The sequence below is a fragment of the Talpa occidentalis genome, unplaced genomic scaffold (assembly GCF_014898055.3).
Source record: "Talpa occidentalis isolate TD23 unplaced genomic scaffold, MPIMG_talOcc4v2.1 talOcc4.6, whole genome shotgun sequence".
Lineage (NCBI taxonomy): Eukaryota > Metazoa > Chordata > Mammalia > Eulipotyphla > Talpidae > Talpa > Talpa occidentalis.
Genome location: NW_023604972.1, coordinates 28,522,211 through 28,541,619, shown reverse-complemented (window position 1 = coordinate 28,541,619; position 19,409 = coordinate 28,522,211). Strand labels below are relative to the sequence as shown.

At 40.9% G+C, this 19,409-nt stretch overlaps 1 protein-coding gene across 2 annotated transcripts in view; it reads right to left on the bottom strand.

Moving 5' to 3' along the window:
• Nucleotides 1-14,294: 14,294 nt before the first annotated feature.
• SPATA18 (spermatogenesis associated 18) overlaps nt 14,295-19,409 on the bottom strand; it is a 40,677-nt gene continuing 35,562 nt past the window's right edge. Inside the window, exons 11-12 of one of the 2 annotated variants that reach the window (XM_037529869.2) lie at nt 17,056-17,101; nt 14,295-16,395 (exon numbers count right to left, since the gene is read on the bottom strand). In XM_037529869.2, the coding sequence (XP_037385766.1) occupies nt 16,388-16,395; nt 17,056-17,101 (54 nt within the window). In that variant the 3' untranslated portion in view covers nt 14,295-16,387. The remainder of the gene's footprint in view (nt 16,396-17,055; nt 17,102-19,409) is intronic. The other variant, XM_037529868.2, reaches the window with a different exon arrangement.

Sequence of the window (19,409 nt, the reverse complement as noted above, 5' to 3'; positions counted from 1 at the left end):
ACTTGCCTTGCAGGTTTTTGGGGACTAGCCAGTGATCATCTTGCAAGGTACCTTCAAACCTATGGTGCCTAGAAGACCACCGGGTGGAGTAAGCAGGCAGAGAGAATTCTGTCTGCCATAGCTTCCCGTATTTCCTCAAGGCTAGGTGGAATCCAGGTGGCTGCATCGTACGCACCTTTTGGGAGAAGCAAGGACATTCATGGCCCCTACTGCAGGGGACCCAGCTGAACCAGGGACTGGCAGGAACTCCCAAAAGGGGCTGTGGGAAAGGCTGGGAAGAGCCTGTAGACCCCAGCCTGTCTGAGAAGGACCAGACTACATAGGTAGCACCCACAGACATCGGCAGAGGTGCCAGGAGAAGATTCAAGGCCTGGACCAGGACCATACCCCGGGAAACACCAGCTCTGCATATAAAAGGTCGAACAGAAGGTCATTTGGCCTCTTTCCTTTAAGTGAGTGAGGCATAGATGTCCATCCACACATACTTGGACACCCTCTTGGAGAAGAGTAAGGGAAAGAAGATAGGAACTAAGACACTTGAAAGTTATCGCCTGAAACATTAAATTCAACATGAATACCTTTAAATCATGGAATCAGAATTAAGTTTTAAGCTGGGTTGAGTTAAATCAGTTTCCCAAAGGAATTGGAGGCGAGAGGAGTTGAGGCAGAGCTTGTCAGTGAGCTATAAATACAGGAGATTTCTTGGCATATCAGATTCAGGGAGCTGCGTGGTGAGGGTGAGGCATGGTGACTTCACCAGAACTGCTACACTCTTACAATTCACAGTGGAAATGCTCTGCTTCCTCCCAGGACCGTTGCTGCTCATGAGGCTCCCTTGAGGAAGGTCTGGAGACACTTTTCCAGCCTTTGCACAGATCACGAAAGGTAAAGGACAAGGGTCATAAATTTGGAAGAAGCAGGACTGGGGGAGGGGATTTAATTTCTCCAGCAAGTTCTTTTTCCACTGAGCACATGAGTGTGAACAGTTCCAGATTCATACACACACACACACAAACACACACACACACCCCTGCCCCCAAATACTAGAAAAGCAGTTCCTTGTGGACGATGGACACAGCACAATGCTGCTCTCTAGACACTAATGCTCCTCATTCCAACCAGAGCACATCTCGGCCTAGAGGAAGCCTGCACCTCCAGACCTGGGAGAAACAACCTAGCTCTGTGTCAGTGTCCTGTCATCCCCAAGCAGCTACAAAACCGTGTTAGAGCTCCAGATTCAATTTTCATTTCATTTTGTGCCAAGCACAATTTATTGGACAGTTTTTCCAACTCCCACAGGCCTCACTGTAGCTCTGTTGATCTGATTTAATTAAAATCAAGTCTTGAGAAAGCTCCCCTATAGGCCTTGACCTGCAACAATGTCCATTGTTCCCCTTTGCTAATTTATTGGGAAACTATACTTAAACCCCGTTCACCAAACTAACTGCAGATCCAACCAAATGACCTTCCAAAAATTCATTGTTCACTTTCTAAACCAGTTATGAAGCCAGTTTCAGCCCCCAAGACCTCATGCAACTTTTTCTGGGTCCAAGCATTTGAGCTGTGTTCCCTTTAAGAGGGACTGGAAATCTGGAATTGGAATAATGTTTCTAAATCAGACTCTCTCAGTCTGTGGGCTCCAGCTGCTTGAGTTTCATGAGGATGACTTCTCAGGGCCTTCAGATCTTATTTCACATCAAGCTAAATCTGGTCTTGATTAAAGTTGCAGTGAGGAAAGCATATGGCAGTCAGGGCTGAGGCGGCTGGGTAATAAGCCCCTGCAGGTTCACGCCGAAGAAAGTCAGAACCATAAACAGTCTGCCCGTCATTGAAGTTGGCCTCCAAATGAAACACGAACTCGCACTTTCCCTGGGCTTATGCATTTGAGTTAATTGAGTTTTTAATTATTAAAAGTGAGTCCAACCAGGCAAGGGATTTAGTGAAGTATTAAAATAACACATCAGTGAGGGAAATTTTCTCCCAAGTCCCCCTACCACAACGAGCATGGAGACTCTTCACTGTCATATATTTTAATAGGCAAGGGAAGCTGGAGTTGAGGTCATTTGCATTTTCCTAAGCTTTTGCATCTGGGAAGGGACGATGCCTCCAGTTTTTTGATTCCATTAGGAACAGAAAAAACACCGCTCCTGGCGAACACTTCCATTTGCTGCAAGAACTAGCCATACAAAACGGAAATGGACCCTCTCTTCCTGTCATCGAAGCCCCAGACTAAACCAGACTAGAAATTACACTGGCTATACCTGCAGACACAGCATGCGGGAGACTCTTTACAAGAAGGTCTCATTATGGGAGAAATTGGTGCGTGCATTTTGTCCTAAGTGTTCAGGTGTTCTTTGTGCCCTAGGAGAAATGTTTTAGAGGTAAAGTTCTCCTACTTCATAAATTGTTTCCTTTTTAATTCTAGCAGTGTAGACTATTCCAGAATAGAATGATAGGATTGTGGCAGAGTGCTCCTGTTTTGTAAGCTGTCTGCTTCCTTTTCTGTTAAAGCAACTTGCTCCTACATCCTTTCTCTTATGCACAATTCATAGCCACTTCTTTTCAAAACTATTCTTTCTAAATAAACAGTAATGATTTGTTTTCACTGCAGGCTGTAGGAAAACAAGATTTGACCTGGTCACCTGTACACTCTGTTGTTGGTTTTCCTTGGTTACATGCACAGTGCCCTGCCTTCGCTGGCGGCTTCTTCCAAGTTAAATTCTAGGATTCCTAGCTGTGTCCATGATAGGGAACCCAAGACACAAAAACTAAGAGCCTGGGGATCAGGGCAAGGAGCTGTAGCACTGGGGGAGACAGGGTTAGGGCTCAGGGAGGCATGCAGAGGTGAGGAGCTCGGTGTCTTCAGCAAGGGGCAGCTGTAACTTTCACAGTTGCTTCTTTGATGTTCTATGGAAGTTGGTTTCTCAACATGTTGATTTATGCATCAAGGAAGGGAGTCTCTGGGAAGGCAAGTGACTTGCACAAGTTCACAAAGGAAACCACGGGCTGAGCAAGCACTCCCACCCCGTGTCCTGAAGCCAAGGACTGGGCCTTAGGACCACAGACAGCCTTCCCAGAGGGGGAGGCGTTGGTTCTCATTGAGTAATGGAGTTACACACAGGCTTGGCAGCTGGACGAGGGATGAGGAGACAAGAGGAAATGGACTGTCCAATGGCCATTCAGAGTAGACACAAATGCTGAGACCTGAGTATCTACCAGTTACCCAAGGTATCTGCCTCTCCTCTCATCAACACATTTTTTACTCCCACTGATTTCTGTCTCCGCCAATCCTTCTCTTCCACCCATCCAGTCATTTTCTCCTTCTTCTCTAGTGCCCAAAGATAGCTCCCACCTATCTTTAGAAAACCTGGTTGTGGTGAGGGATTCTTTTCAATGAAAGCAAAAATCCCAAAGAGGAAGGAAGAAGGAACAGGAGAGATGGAAGCCAGACTGATGCCATCTATCTTTCAGATGGTGCTTTAACATATTAAAAAAAAACTAGCAACAACAAATGTTGGCGAAGTTGTGGAGAAAAAGGAACTCTCCTGCACTGCTGGTGGGAGTGCAAACTGGTCCAACCACTATGGAGAGCTGTGTGGAGATTTCTGGAACTACTAAACATAGAGCTTCCATATGATCCAGCAATTTCACTCCTAGGTATTTACCCAAAGGACATAGAATCATTAATTCAAAAGGACACCTGCACCCCTATGTTTATAGCAGCACTATTTACAATAGCTAAGCTTTGGAAACAACCGAAATGCCCCAAAATAGATGACTGGATCAAGAAGATGTGGTACATATACACCATGGAATATTACTCAGCAATCAAAAAAAGATAAACAAATGCAATTTGCAGCAACATGGATGGCGCTGGAAGGGATCATGCTCAGCGAAATAAGCCAGAAAGAAAAAGAAAAATACCGGATGGTCTCACTCATAGCAGGAATTTAGAAAACCTAAATAAGAGACCAGGAAAAAGATTAATCAATACAAAGTAATAATCAAAATCAACAAGCAACTATAAACTGGAGACACACAGGTGAGGGGGTGGCAGGGAGAGGAAGAACTAGAGTCAAAATAAGGGGGGGGTGCAATTGTATGGGGAATATAACCAAAATGAAAATGCATACATTGTGCAAAGATGAAAAATGATGTAAGAATTATATAAAATAAAATATTTTTAAAAAGATGGTGCCTTAAAGGGGTCAATATCAAGGAGTCACTTCCAATACCCACTTATTCCTGACACAAGTCTCCCTACAGAGCTCCACCTCCCCCTACAGAAACCAGACTCTGCAGCCTTTCCTAGGGATGCTTGTTCCCCTGCATCCCAAATGCAGGAATAACCCTGGGGATGAGGCTATGTCTCTAAGCTAGGGACACTCCCTGTGGTGCAGGAGTCCTCCCTGCTACTGTGAGCAAGAGCCAGAGCAAAGGGAGCACTCAAGATAAGGGCCTCTTTTCCAGTCAGAACTTCTGATAATAAAAAGCAAGCTCCTGACCAGGGAGATGAATACAAGAGGCCATGGAGACTGGGCAGGCTGACCATTTCCTCTAAAGAGCTCAGTCAGCAGACTGGCTTCATGTTTTACGCCTGCACATATTATTTTGCCTGCAAAGACCTTGAGTCTTGAAGAAATTATGCTACACCACCCCCACATCCATTTTTGTAATTCAATTTTTTTTTAGTCTAAACTAAAAGTTTCATAAGAAAGTGCAAAAAAACCCCTAATTTCTCCTAAAGCTTCTTTTAGTATTTTTTTAAAAAAATAGGCACTAAATTACTTTACTTGGGAGGTGACCTAGTTTTGCAGATACTCTAGTTCATATTAATCCTGGCAACAGGATTGGTCCTTGTTCTCTTTTTCTTTGAAAATCAAAACAGAGCACAATGCTGGTCTCTTGGGTTACCAGCAAATATAAACCATTAGAAAATGGGTATTCTAAGAGAGAAGGTTAGTGGGGCATCAGGAGCATCTCCAAATGGAATGTCTTTCCAAAGTGTCCTTATCATGTTTTCATTGTTAGTAAGATACCACCTCACACCTGTGAGAATGGCCCATATTAAAAAGAACAGAAACCACAAATGCTGGCAAGGATGTGGAGAAAAAGGCCTCCTCTTACACTCCTAGTAGGAATATAAACTGCCCCAGCCCCTAGGGAAAGCAGTGTGGAGGCTTCTCAAAAGATTAAAACTGGATCTACGATAGAACCCAGCAATTCCACTTGTAGGAATCTACCATAAGATTACCACAACAGAGTCTCCCCTGGTGGCGCAGGCAGTTGAGCGCAGCGCTGTGAAGATGTCCGCAGCCTCTGCAGTGCCAGTTCAATGCCGGCGAGGGTCCCACATGACGAAGCGGACCTCTCCTGCCTCGCCTGCTGCTCCCCTCAGCAGTGTGTTTCAGTCAGTCTGCCTGTTCTGTCCCCCACTCTGTCTCTAGTGAATCCTCTCACCCTCCCGCGGATCTGGCCTATACCCTGGTTCTTATATAAATAAATAAATCTTTAAAAAAAAAAAAGATTACCAAAACATTAATTAAAAGGAAAGTTGTACTCCCATGTTTATTGCAATGCCACTCACAATAGCCAACCTATGGAAATAAGTGGCCAAATACTGGTTGGGTGGATCAGGAAGATGTGGTATATACACACAATGAAATACTACTCAGTGATTAAAAAAGACAAATATTTGCCATTTGCAGCAGCATGGATGGAGCTGGAGGGGATTATGCCAAGTGAAATAAGTGAGGAGAGAAAGACAAATACCAGATGGTGTTACTTATATATGGAATATAGAGAAACAAAACAAAGGGTCAAAGAAAATCTTTAAGACCCACCCTTGAATGACAACCATAGATCTGAGGCATCTACAGTGGAGGGTGGGGGTTAGGGGTGGAGGGATGAGAAAAGGGTTGGGAGAGAGCACAATGGACAATGGTGGAAGACTCTGGGCCCTCCATTAGCAAGGATGACTAACATGGGTCCTCCATATTAGCAAGTTTAGACTTGCTAATGACCATAATAACATCAGTTAACAGGCTCCTTATTGCTGACAATTAAACTAAGGTGACTACACCTGAAGAGGGAGATCCTATACTTGCAAATACTAACAACAATGTAAGCCAAAGATACTTCAATAAATATATATATGTATATAATATATATATTATATATACCCGTGTGTGTGTGTGTGTGTGTGTGTGTGTGTATAAAGTTTTCATTGTTCTTTAAGCAAAGATTGCCTAAGTGCTAGTGGGCACTGGACCATCTTGCAGCCACTAGGAGGTTACCTAAGGCGACTCGCCAGTAAACAAAAACTAAAACCAAACAAGAAACATATTTCAGAAAGCTCTGTCAAGGAATGCACAATGGAACAACATCTGGTAAATAATAGACCTCTGTTATCTTGGGCTTTCCCAGGAAAATGTCTATGTTACTGACACAGGATGTTCCTTTTCAATGTGAAATGCTGAAGTTTCTATTGTATGTGAATAAAATTTACTGTTGCTGAATCTCTTCAAATTTCTATTCGCTGAACCTTGGAGTGATTAGAAATGCCTTTCAAGGTCACCAGTACTAAGATCCACACATCAGACTGGCCATTCCATCCCATAATCTGCTGTTGGCCTGAATCTGTTGGTGTCCTGACCACATGTGTGTCACACACTTCATGTGAACAGAAACTGAAATTGGACAAGACCTCAGCACTTCTTAGATCTAGCACTTCTCATTTTCAAGGATTCAGAGAAAAGTTGCTGATAAATGAATTTCATCCAAAACAAGAAATTTGTTCTCTTGGGCTTTGTTTTGTTTGCAGTCTGATTTTCTGAAAAAATACAGATCACAACAAGACTCCTGAAAATCCCGTGATACCAGCCAAACTGAGCTAGTTTGCAGACAATCCAGAGCATGTGTTTCAAACCCAGAGAACGTGAGAAAGTATTAGTAGTGTCATCCTGTCTTTACTTGAAATGACACTTCTTTTATCATGGGATTTTTTTCTTTACCTTTGAATTTTTTTTTAATATTGAATTAAAATATTTTTATTACTGAGTCCTTTGTGCCAAATGCAACTGTAGTACTCACCTCACTCTATCCAGATCCTGGTCCATATTCCTCTTCCTAAAGAATATCAGAAGAAAAGCAGAAGCCCTATTTGAAGTGTATGGTTTTAATCCCTCAACAGGGAAAGAACAAATAAATGGTTCTGATCATTTCTTCTTAGATGAGGCTTTTCAAGAACTTTGAGATGCTATTGCACCAACACTAAAGCTTCTTGCTCTTACCTGGATCCACTGCAGACTGGTGGGTAATGCACAATTCCCAGGGACGCTGTTCTCACCTGAGCGTAGTCAGTGCTACCACCAGCTGTTAGAGCTCATCAGTGGATAAAGTGATTGCATCAGAATTTACATCACCCGTGTCTCAAAGCCCTGTGTCATGCAGCTCACTTTTCCCCCTCCTTAATGAGACCTTCTAATGAAACAAAGCATTGATTTACATTTGGTCCAAAGTTCCTGTAAACGGGCCCTTTGAACAGCAATGATCCAAAAAGTTATAAAAAGCAAAGTCTACCAACTGAAACCTACATCCTGTTCTCACCTCTCTTTCCCTTCTTAACAAACAGACACCTTTCCAGTAGCAAGACTAAGGAGGAGATTTCCTTGTAAACAGTCCCTTTCAACCTTACCTTTAATACTCATCCCTTAACTTTCATCTTAAACCTTTAAACTTTTTCATTTCCCTTTCCTCTCTTGGTTCTGGGCAAAGGTTGTGTTATACTATTCTGGTTAAGAGAAGTGGGTATCTTACCCAGGATGACTTGTGCAGGCCTAACATTTGCCTGATGTCTCCTTGTATAAATCAGATGCAAATAAGGTAGATGCACTATTTGATTAAACACAAATAAGCTTTAGACTTGCTCACGACCATAATAACATCAATTAACAGCTTTCTCCTTGTTGATAACTAACCCAGGGCAAGGAAGTGTTTCCTTTTCTGCAGTCATCAACAATAGTATCCTTAAAAATATTATACCGGGCCTCCCCGGTGGCGCAGCGGTTGAGTGCTGGGGTGCGAAGCTGCCCGCAGCCTCTGCAGCGCCGGTTCAATCCCCGGCCACCAGGCGAGGGTCCCACATGGCACGCAGACCTCTCCTGCCGCCCGCTGCTCCCCTCAGCAGTGTACCTCGGTCCTTCTGCCTGCTCTGCTCCCCGCTCTGGCTCTGGTGAATTCTCTCACTCTCCCGCGCTTCTGACTGTACCCAGTGCTTATATAAATAAATAAATCTTTAAAAAAAAAAAAATTATACCGTTAAGGATGCCAGCAATTTGGGATTTTTCTTACAAGTCTGACCCAGATGTTTCAGGGTCTGAAGAGCTGAGGCTAAAACCTAGGTGAGGGAGGGGGAAATTGAAAGTTTGCTTGGAAACTAGTGTTTTAAACTTTTAGTGCATGGTCATTGGCAGAAGGCATACGTAGTTGATCAATGCACTGATTATAAAGACATAACTGTTAAGATGAATGTTCTCTGAAAAATTATCTTATTAAAAAATAGGGGGGGAAATACCAAAGCAGGCCTAGAATATCCAAGATGAAAATCTGTATTTTTGGCAGAAAACATTTCTGCTTCTGCAGAATTTTTCAAAAGAAAGAAAAATAGTTTTTAATGCTATAAATTGTTCTTCCTTTCATACACAGTTGTGTTTTTTTCAAACACTAGCAATATTATTCTGGTAAGTACCTGCAATTTCTTAGAGAGTTTCTTAGCAATATATTCATCTTCTAGATGAAAACTAATGTTTGCTTGGAATAACCTTAAGAGTTTCTGAAAATGAGCTCCCTCCCCAAGATTTATGGAGTCATGTGAAACATTAATTATATCTTAGAAGTCTTAGAGGATTATTAAAGAGAACATCCATTTCTCCTCTTCCAAGTGTACAAGCAAAGACTATGTTCAAAACATGTTAATGTTTCATAAGAAGTCTAACGGTGAAAGGTTGCGTAAGGGCTTTTTAAAATTGGCACACAAAATTTTTTTGAGCAGAGGAATTGCTTCCTGAGTCTTAGAGATCAAATGCACAAATCCTTTATTAGGCATAATGATATAGTTATTTTACCACTTCACATTTTCTATCACGTTCTTTGTAGTTATGCCTGACCATCCTCCATCAGTTTATGTTATTCTCCCAAATTATAGAGAGCAGCAACACTAGTAATTAAGTTATAGATTTTATCTGAGCAGGCTCTCTTTTATTTCCCAACTTGGCTCAGTACCACTGGAAACCTCTATTTCTTAAGCAGCATTGCCATCTTGTGGCTAACCAAGGCCATGCATTTCCCAGGGAAACTACAATCATAAACTACATAGACCCTGAAAGCCCCAAAAGTACTTTATGAAAGTGACTTGTGTCCCTAGAATTTCCTCCAGTCGCGAATTAAGTTGGTTAAAGATGCTCCCCGCAAATGTTATCGCTTTGGTTCCCAGTAATCAATGTCCTTTTGTCTTACTTTCCACCTTTGATTCGTCAATGAAGAAAAAATCAGACAAGAAAAACATTAAGAAACAAAATCTATCATTTCCAACAAGTTCTGGCCCATTTCAAACGCTGGCACATTCAAAATGGGGTTACATTTGGCCACTTGGTGTATCAATAGTTCTTTCCTGGGGATTCCTAGAAGCTATTTTTAGAACACCAAAACACTGCAGTGAGGAGAAATTACATTGAGCTTTTAAGAGGAGAAAATGCATCAGTTTTCATAAGTGGAAATTGAAACAGATGCATTTCCAACCTTCTCGTTGGGACATTTGATACTTTTCCATGTAAACGGAAAAAGTCAAATTCCTTCCTCCAGTCAACATTTGGGAAAATCCCAGTTGCGTTTGGCCACCTGTGAGGTCTAATATTTGGACCTCAGTTTCGTTCTATTTTAGATTTTTCCCTGGAGACTCATATGAATAATCATAAAGATATTTCAAAAGTTTGAAACATCCAGGTGACCAGACCCATTTGGCAGAGAACCATGACTAGGCAAATGATGGCCGATGGGGACTCATTATTCTATGGCTCCAGCTCTCTATAATACATAGTGAACACGATGGAAGGGAATAACATACGAGTTTAGCAAGAGATAGTCTGACAGCGCAGCAAGGAAGCTGTCCAAATATGAAATTTGACCTACAAGGAAGAAAAATAAAATTGCTATTTTCATTCTTTTCTTTCTTTTATTGAAAAGCTCAATAAAACTTATGTTGCCTGAAGTTGGGGGCAACATAATATATGAAATACATTATTTCTGCAATATTTTGCTTATAGACCATTAAAACCAAATGTAGGTCAGTGTTTTTCAAGTTTGCCTGTTGATATTAAAAGTACAGTCCTGGAGGTTTTGCCTCAGTACACTTGTATGGAGTCCAGGAATCTCTCTCTGATAAATACGCTAAGCGATTTTCATCGTCAAACATATTTGGGCAATCACTAGTCAACATTTTTATTGAAGTGACTTAAGATGTAAGTATAATCATAGCTCAGATTTATTGGAACTTTAAGTAAAATTTATTTTAGTAATTGTCATTTTTAATAATCTAAATACTCAAAAATTTAGAAAATATTTGAAATTTTCATAAAATGCATCTTATGATTGAGGATATAATTCCAGCTTTATATGAAAGGCTATTCGCCATGCTTTAAGTTTGAAAATCATCCATTTCATTGATTCATAATTGCATGAAAGATTAAGTGGCTGTTATTAAGAAGTACAAAGGATTTGCATTAAGAAGTTTAATTAGGGAAAAGAAAATCCTGAAAAAGACAAAGTAGAAGAGAAATAGAGAAAATAGAAGTGATGATTCAAAGGTATGGAGCAAGGTAAAGGGTTAAGGAAAAACACAAATTCTAGGAAAATAGCACTGACATAAAATTAGGCTTACGGGAATTTTATGAAGGGCGAAGATAAAAGACAAAAGGAAAAGATAAATACAGTTATAAGGAATCTGGATAGATTTTCCATTTGGAGACTTTATTTCATAATTAGGCAAAAAGTCTGTTTATCAGGTGACAGCTGGATTTTTCCTTCACTTGCTGTAAAGTTGATAAAAACTCCCAATAGTCAGCAGCATCTGTAATTCAAAAAAGAAAAATCTTAAGGAAGTATTCCCCCAAAATATGTTCTGTAACAGTCCCTCTAGTTTGGAAAAGCCCATGTCCAATGGTGAAGTAAGTTTGGAGAACTCATTGAAAAAAAGATTAAAAGTTCTACAGAATCCCACCAAGCAAAAAAGTTCAACTTACTTTTTAACTCATTTTTTTAAACCTAATTGTCCACAGGACGCTTTTTCATTGTCTTAGTCTCACAGACTAAGGCTGTGACTAGTCTCCCGAGAGCCTCTGCAATGAAAATGCCATAGAGCATGTGGCTTAGCCATTCATTTCCCACATTTCTGGAAGCTGGAAAGTTCAAGATCAAGGTGCTGGCAGGCTCAGTGTCTGGTGAGAACCCCCTTCTGGTTCACAGACGGCCATCTTCTTGCTGTGTCTCCACATGGTGGAAGGGACAAGGGAGCTCCCTAAGTCTATTTTACAAGTGCACTAATGCCGTTCATGAGGGTTCCACCCCCATCACCTAATCACCCCCAAAGGCCCTACCTCCAAATACCATCTCATCGAAGATTTGTGTTCACCAGATGAATTTGGAGGGATACAAGCATCCAGTCTACAGCAACTGTTGCTAGGGTGAAGCTACCTTTAGCTTGTGCCTCTCACTGGACAGTTAGTAAGACTGGCTCACATCAGACACTGAGTCCTGGTTTTCCTGCCCTCGACCATCCCACTCAAAGGAACAACCTTCCATTGCCTACCCTGACGACCTAATCATGTACCAGGATCCTAGTCTTCCCCCATCTCTCCCTCCAGCCCTATGACTTTCAGGAAAGAATCCAAAACCTCATTTTTACTGCGGGGTTACTGCTCTGTTATTTGCATTTGTATTCTAACATCCTTCAAAGTCTTAAGTTTGACTAAAACTCTAAAAATGAAGAATTTGCTAAAAAATTATGGGTGGGAAACCACCCTGGAGGCGAGGGAGGGTCTCCTAAAATTAATAGTATTTTCTCCAACCTTGACAAGTATCCTCTTTTGTTCTAATTAGTGATTCCTTTCTAATGGTGAGCACAAACCCACCTTCAGCACATTATTTAAACCCCACCTGTATTTTCTCAGAGTATTCTCACCTTATGTTATACTGAACTTAGAAACCTCCCTGAATGAGTTAGCACTCGGGGCTAAGTCTCGACAGTGCCACAGACTGTTCCACCCCAGTATCAACATAACGGACTTTAGATTATCCCCCAAACAAGAGGTCATTACCAGTCACCACCCCACATTTCAGAAAGAGCAGAGACCTACCCCTTAGCCACACAGCCCAGAGTTCTCTCATTCAGTTTTTTGTTCACCAGTGTCTTCTCAGGGCCTAACACAGTGCCTGGCACTGCATTCAACAGACATCAGGAAATGCTCCCTAAAGGAATGAATGATGAATATGTTCACCAGATGAATTTGGAGGGATACAGAGTAGTCCTCCAGTCTTACTTCAACTTGTGACCTAGAGTTGGAGGCCAGTCCTCAGTGCTGTTCTGATGGCATGTCTCTGAAACTTGTTCCCTGGTCTAAGAAAATAAAATTTAGCTATGAGGGAAATGTCAGCCCACCCCCAGCATCCCAACTCCAGAAATAAATTTCAGGAAGGGTGTGATTCATCAAATGACACTCAAGATCATCTCACAATTGTTCAGTTACTAAAGAAGGTCTCTAAAATCAATTTCACATCACATTTTTCAAGTTATTATTTGGGTTGTATCATTACAGTTATATCTTAACATTGACATAAGGCTATAAAATAGCCATTTACCACATTCTTTTACTGTTCACTCAGTGAAAAATAGTTAGTTGCCTAGTCCTGGTATATAATTGCCAATGATGTCATGAAAAGTATACTGTTCTTGCTGGCACGCAGTGGGCAGTTCTGTTAAGTGTGAGATTGTTCCATCACATTGCATTCTAAAGTAAGAAAATTAGCTCCTCATTCATTTTCAAGGCCCTTGTTCACTCACTGCATTTAGGTCAACAAGCTTCACTACCTTGGTATTTAAATGGCATATAGTAAATGTCACTTTACCCACATGGTTCCTGGGCTCACATTGCAATGACCTAATGCAGCTGTAACACTCGTTTCTTAAAAGCTCCTTAAGACATCACCCAAATTATAATATGATATTATTCAAAGTCATACTACTCAACCCAGACTTTATAGAACACTATTGGCAGCAATCTTGCCTCATGAAGGATTTGAGGACACTGAAAGTGAATTATAATGGTCTGAAAACTGCCCTGTCATTTAGGAACAGAACACGTGGAACACAGCTGTCAGAAAAGACCTTAGAGCCTCATTTTTTTATTAATAGTCCTAGGATTATAGGTTCAAGACATTTGTTCAAAGACCGAGTGATTCATCTGTGATGACATAGCTGAGTTCCACTCTCCCATGTAGTTCACCATATGTCCCCTATCACCTTGAACATCATCTTCCTTATATGTGGGCATCTGCCCACCAGATTAACATATTACGTTCTTCCAGTGACATTCTCTCTTAAGTGTTGTATTGGCTGTAAATTTTTTCTTCCATCATATATGTTCGCTGTGACAGGAAAGGCACCAAGGAATGCATCTGAGTGTGCCATCAAGCTCTAGAGGAGCTGGCACCATGGCCACCATGCATCCCTAGCAGCATGCACTGCACCTGACACACTGGGCCCGTGTGTATGAGTGAATGAATGAACAAAGACACCAATAAATAAAAGAAATGATGCTACAGACTCTGGAGGGATAACATAAAGCAGAACAGAATGTTATTCTGAAATAAAAGACCTGGAAGAAGCTTACACGGCATGTTGCATGAATAGGTTTCTTCTCTACAACACTGACAACACCTGGGTTTGCTATGGGCAGCACAGAACTATTCTACTTAGCACTACTGGGTATATCTTGAATATGATGATATTGCATTGTAGATAAAATAAACCAAAGCTGGCAGTTAAGCTACAACGTGGATTTGCAGCAATCTGGGCCCACCCCAGAGCAGAGGCACCAGAGGGATTTACTACATGAATCCGTGGCCCTCGTTCAGACCTCAGAGTGAAGATGGGGGAAAGGAATCTGCACGGAAAGCATTTTGTGGCAAAGAAACTACAGATACAGAGCACTCTTTTTCTTGATTTTATTGTTAGATATTAATATTAATAGAGAAACTAACATTTACCTAGGTTACAAAGCAAGAGCTTTTCATTTTTCAAAGCCATTAAGGTTAAGGAGCATGTTCAGATGAAATAAAAATAGGTCAGCCTCTTTTGGTTTTGTTGGATCCTTTCCAAAAATTGTTCTAGACTATTTACCCTTCCCTGAGTGGTTACACTTCACATCAGAGACTTGAGAAACAGCAGGTGGCTGGACCCAGCACACAGCAAACCAGGCCATGCATTCCCTCATGTGAAGTCTGATATGTGGGGGTTCTCATTATTTAGCGAGAATTAGAAGAGAGCTTTTAACATATAACTCAAAGTAATTGTTGCATGGCTTTAATATATGCCAACTTTTCCAGGAATGCACTTCGAGCTGTAAAGTGTTTGCTCAAAACTCTACCCAATGTGGCCCACCCTTTCAGAGAACCACATCCAACGACAGCACTGACCGATGATGCCAGCACAGCCCAAATCTCTGACAACTTAATTTTCTCTTCTAAGGTGGTAATAACCAAGCTTTGTTATTTAAGCACATTTTATTCCATTAAAAATTACTTTACAGCTATAATGCTGCACTCATTGTTTTAAAGGAGATACGCATTTGGATTATATTAACTTTGAATTTCATTTCAACATATTCTGAATAAAATATGTCAGAGTCTGGGGCAGCTGTGACATTAATCTCGTCCAACCTCCTCACTCTACAATGAAACTGAGGTTCAGAGAGGTGAAGTAAGTCGTTCAGGGCACAGAGAAAGGTGAAGACCAAGTTGGAACTAGAGTTACCTGTGGCCAAGTTTTCCTTCCAAAACACTGCCTTGCCGCAAAACGATGGCCACATAACCACAGAGGGAGCAAAAGAACCTCACACTTGAGGAGCCCCCAAGGGTGGGGGCTGAAGTGGTGGCCCCCTCAGCTCTGCACAAGGGACAAAATGCTTTAGAGAAACCTGGGTTTTTTTCACCTGATGTCCCCCAGGTGATGGTTTGACACTGAATTTATGCCAACTGAGCTGTGGCCAATCCAGTTTCTCTTCAAAAGGCACATGGGAAAACAGTTACATGTGAGACTGGTGCTTAAAGTTGTCTTTAAAGTGAAAAAGAAAGGTACAAAAACAGCATCACTTATCTTGAGAAAGCCACACTCCATTATTATCTTGAACTTTCAATAACACTTCGCAAGGAAGCTATCCAAGGGACAGATCTTTGAAAATCAATAAAAAATGCTACTGGTTTTAGGTCTTAAGTTTAGGCATTTTTGTCAGCAGAAGTTCACAGAAGGTCTGAATTTGTGAAAATCTGGAGGAATGGTAACACATCCCAGCTAGCTTCTATATTTACATGTGCATTAAAACAGGGTGAAACATCCCAAGTTGGGGCGGGAGGACACAAAGCAATCAATATTTAGCACAAAGTTGGCTGCTATCTAAATCACTGCTCTGCATCATGAAGCAGGAAAACCCCAGTATCTTCTGTATACAGTACTCTCCACTCCACTGCAGGGGCCGCTCTCAAAGTAGAAGAAAACAAGCCCCTGAGCTGCAAGCTGGTGAGTCACCATCTTTGACATTTAGCCACTGGTATGGGCTCTTCACCCTGAGCTTACGGCTGTCTTCCAAACCTTAAAAGAAAAATTAAAACCACAATATTGTGTTCAATTTAAAGCTAATACCAGCAATTACAGTATTGATGATCAATTTGTAAACTAAAATGCCTTGTCTTTTGGAATCAGCATAGTAAAGATTTCCCAGTTTTGTTAATATAGGTTTTCTAAACAAGTCTAGTCTCTCAGGAAATCCTGAACCTGGGTGATGGACTTTGCTTCAAATGAATATGATCCTAAACACCTATGCAATTGTTTTTATCAAATTGATGGAATTTGTATCTATAAAATAAAATAAAATGCAATTGTCTGAAGTTACAAGTGCACTGAGCCAAAACATTTAACTCTCTGCGTGCAGCGATACAGAATTGCCTTTTCACATTATCTTAAGTGAGGTCTGAGGCAGACACAGCAGGCAGGTGGAGGCAAGTGCTGGGGAAGTCGCTGTTAGAGATGTTCTGCGGCAAAGGAACATGGCTGGTTGTTTCAAAACCCTGGGGAGGAAAAAAAAAAAGCTCATTATTGGGAAGGATCTTTAGAAAGGATGTAAATGAAACAGGGGTGGTTAAGCTAGGTTCACATTCATAAACCATTCAATTGGCTTATTTATTTAAACATTTATAAAAATTACTTATTAGCCTATGTAAGTCATTATTATTCTTTATAATAATTATTTATTAGCCTATGCAAGTCATGGAAACTGCTTATGCACCATCAACAAGAAGGTCCAGAAATGAAACACGTGAAGTAAAAGATATTCCCTAGGAAGCAAAACATTTGTTTTGCTGTACAAGACTGATTTTTTTTTTTTAAAGATTTATTTATTTTTATTTATACAAGCACTGGGTACAGTCAAAAGCACGGAGGGTGAGAGAATTCACCAGAGCCAGAGCGGGAAGCAGAGCAAGCAGAAGGACCGAAGTACACTGCTGAGGGGAGCAGCGGGCGGCAGGAGAGGTCTGCGCACCATGTGGGACCCTCCTCCGGTGGTGGCCGGGGAGCAGGTGGGGAGCAGCTGGGGATCGAACCGGCGCTGCAGAGGCTGCGGACAGCTTCGCAAGCTAGCGCTCAACCGCTGCGCCACCGGGGAGCCCCCAAGACTGATTATTAAGAAGAGCATTAAAAAGCAGAAAGTTGATCCATCTGAAACTTACTTGGCAATCCACATCTTATTGGAGAAGGACTCCGGCTTCGAGATATCTAGAAAATATAAAAGCGTAATGTGGATTTCACAGTAAACAGAGCTCAAAGAAGGAATTGTTTTGACATTTCCCCCCTAAAACCAGAGATTTGTTTTTGAATCCCTCTTGAGACACGTTAGGTCTACAATTTTTCCTCCTACTAAGCACTACGAGTCCATGAACATTCAATTTATTTTCATTTATATTGTTAATTAAAGGTGGGTTCAGTGACTATTTATTTGTTGTTTGTTTGTTTTAATGGTTGCCAAAGATTTTGAGATTGGATACTCAGGAGTCATATTGAATTCAATGTTTCCCAGAAAACAATAATTAAATAACTAGGGTAATTATTTAAAATAAGTAATTAAAGTTAAAGTGATCAAATATTCTCTGGCAGATCCTTTAGATGCATTATCTCACATACCTAAATGCTCCTGTACTGAGGAGGGCTATTGGGCAGCCAGAAAAGAATTATTTTTCAAATATTAGCTTTGTTTTTATTGAACAAAAGCCACCATGTGTACCTGTAGGTCTGTCACGTCTCAGAAATAACTGCCTACAAGCATCACCCTTGTGCTAAGCTTCACAAGGCTCTAGGTAAATACACACTAACAATGATGTAAGACCTGATGGGTCACCAAGAAGACTGAAATAAGGCAAAAAGCCAGACTAACCAAAAATATTTTTATTTTGTAAATGTACCCAGCCTTTGTAAAAAGAGGATGGGGGAAAGGATCAGAAAGTTGGCAACTGTTTGAGGATATATTTTATTCTCATCTGAAGCTTAGTTTGTTCTTCCCAGGCAAAAATTTATCCAGGGGGTTATTATAGAGATAAGCTTTCCTGGAGTGCCCAGTGGTAAAACTCGCCATGACTGTAAGCACAAAGGGGTCTAATATTTTTCTTTCTCCTGAGATGAAGATGCCTGTTAGAATGAGAATTGCAATTCTTCCAGTATAAAACTCTCAAGATGTCCTTTTTAACAGCCCACTAAATGCAGTCCTTTTGTTTCTGCCTACTGTAAATATGTATTCATGAATAAGGACAAGAGTGTTATATTAAAATCTCCATGAGCAAAAGAACTGTGTCCAATACATGGCTTTTTCATTCTCCAGCCATTTCCTTCATCTGGATATTTCTCCTCAGTTTCCCAGCCCATTAAAATTCCATCCAGTCTAAAAGATAAGCTCAAATACCAATTCCCCCACAAGCCCCCTCCTCACTGCTAAACGTGGAAGAAATCTATCTTCTCTGCGCCTCTTTGATGAGCTACATCAAATCTCACATATTCAGTTACCTTGTTTAATCGTATTGATCTTCCTATATTGAAAGCCATTTAGGGAAAAGCCCATTTTTAATTATTAGAATCCTTCAGATACAGAAGGAATGTTTGATAAAGGACAAGTAGAAGTAACAATAGATGCTCATTAAAGTCAGCAGGAAAGGAGGGTCTTATTAAGTGTGGGGGTCACTTGGTTTTGGTTTTGTTAGGACTTTCGGGCTGGAGCTGCACTGGTAGAGATAATTTCAGAGAGGCTGAGTGTTGCCAGATGTGGTTCTCCACCCCTCTCCCTAAAACAAGGTCAAAAAATATTTGAGGAATTTTTATTTTGAGGGAACAGCAAATTATTAGCCTATCTGGTGCCCACATGTCCTGGTCCAGCCCTCTGTAGTCAAAGGCATTGACTAAATATTATTTATTGAATATATGATCACTGGTGAATTATAAGAATGTTTTTAGTTTTCAGAGTAGTTTCCACTGCTGTTTTCTTTGAAAGACATATTAATAATGCTCCCTAGAACTAATACACAAAGAAACTGGTCTTATTCTTCCTATTTTGAAGTTTGGAAGAAAATTAATACTTACAATGCCCTTTGTACAATAGTGAAATCCAGACCATTTGAGCTATTTCTCGAAATTCAGAAAATACATTTTAGAGTAACCAGGGATGCCTACTGTGATCAGTTGATTTAGGGGCCCCACCCTCTTTTAAGAAGATTAACTGACATCTAATAGCCAGTTTTCATTTAAAGATAAAAATAAAACCATGAAAACCATGAAATGAGTAAAGTCTCATTCTTTCAAATAAGGAAAATAAAACTACCTTTACTTCCTTCTTTCTAGAATGAAAAATTCCTTAGCCCAGGGCAGTTTGGGGTTCTCTTCCAAACTATAGACTTACAATCACCTATGTTGAAAAGACAATCACAAGACAGTGATGGCCTACTGGCCTGGGAACTGGGCCGGGCTATTAGAGGCTCCTTGGCATCCCCCGCCCAGGAATGTGTACTTCACTGGTCTTCCCTGCTCCTAGAAGCTGCCCAAG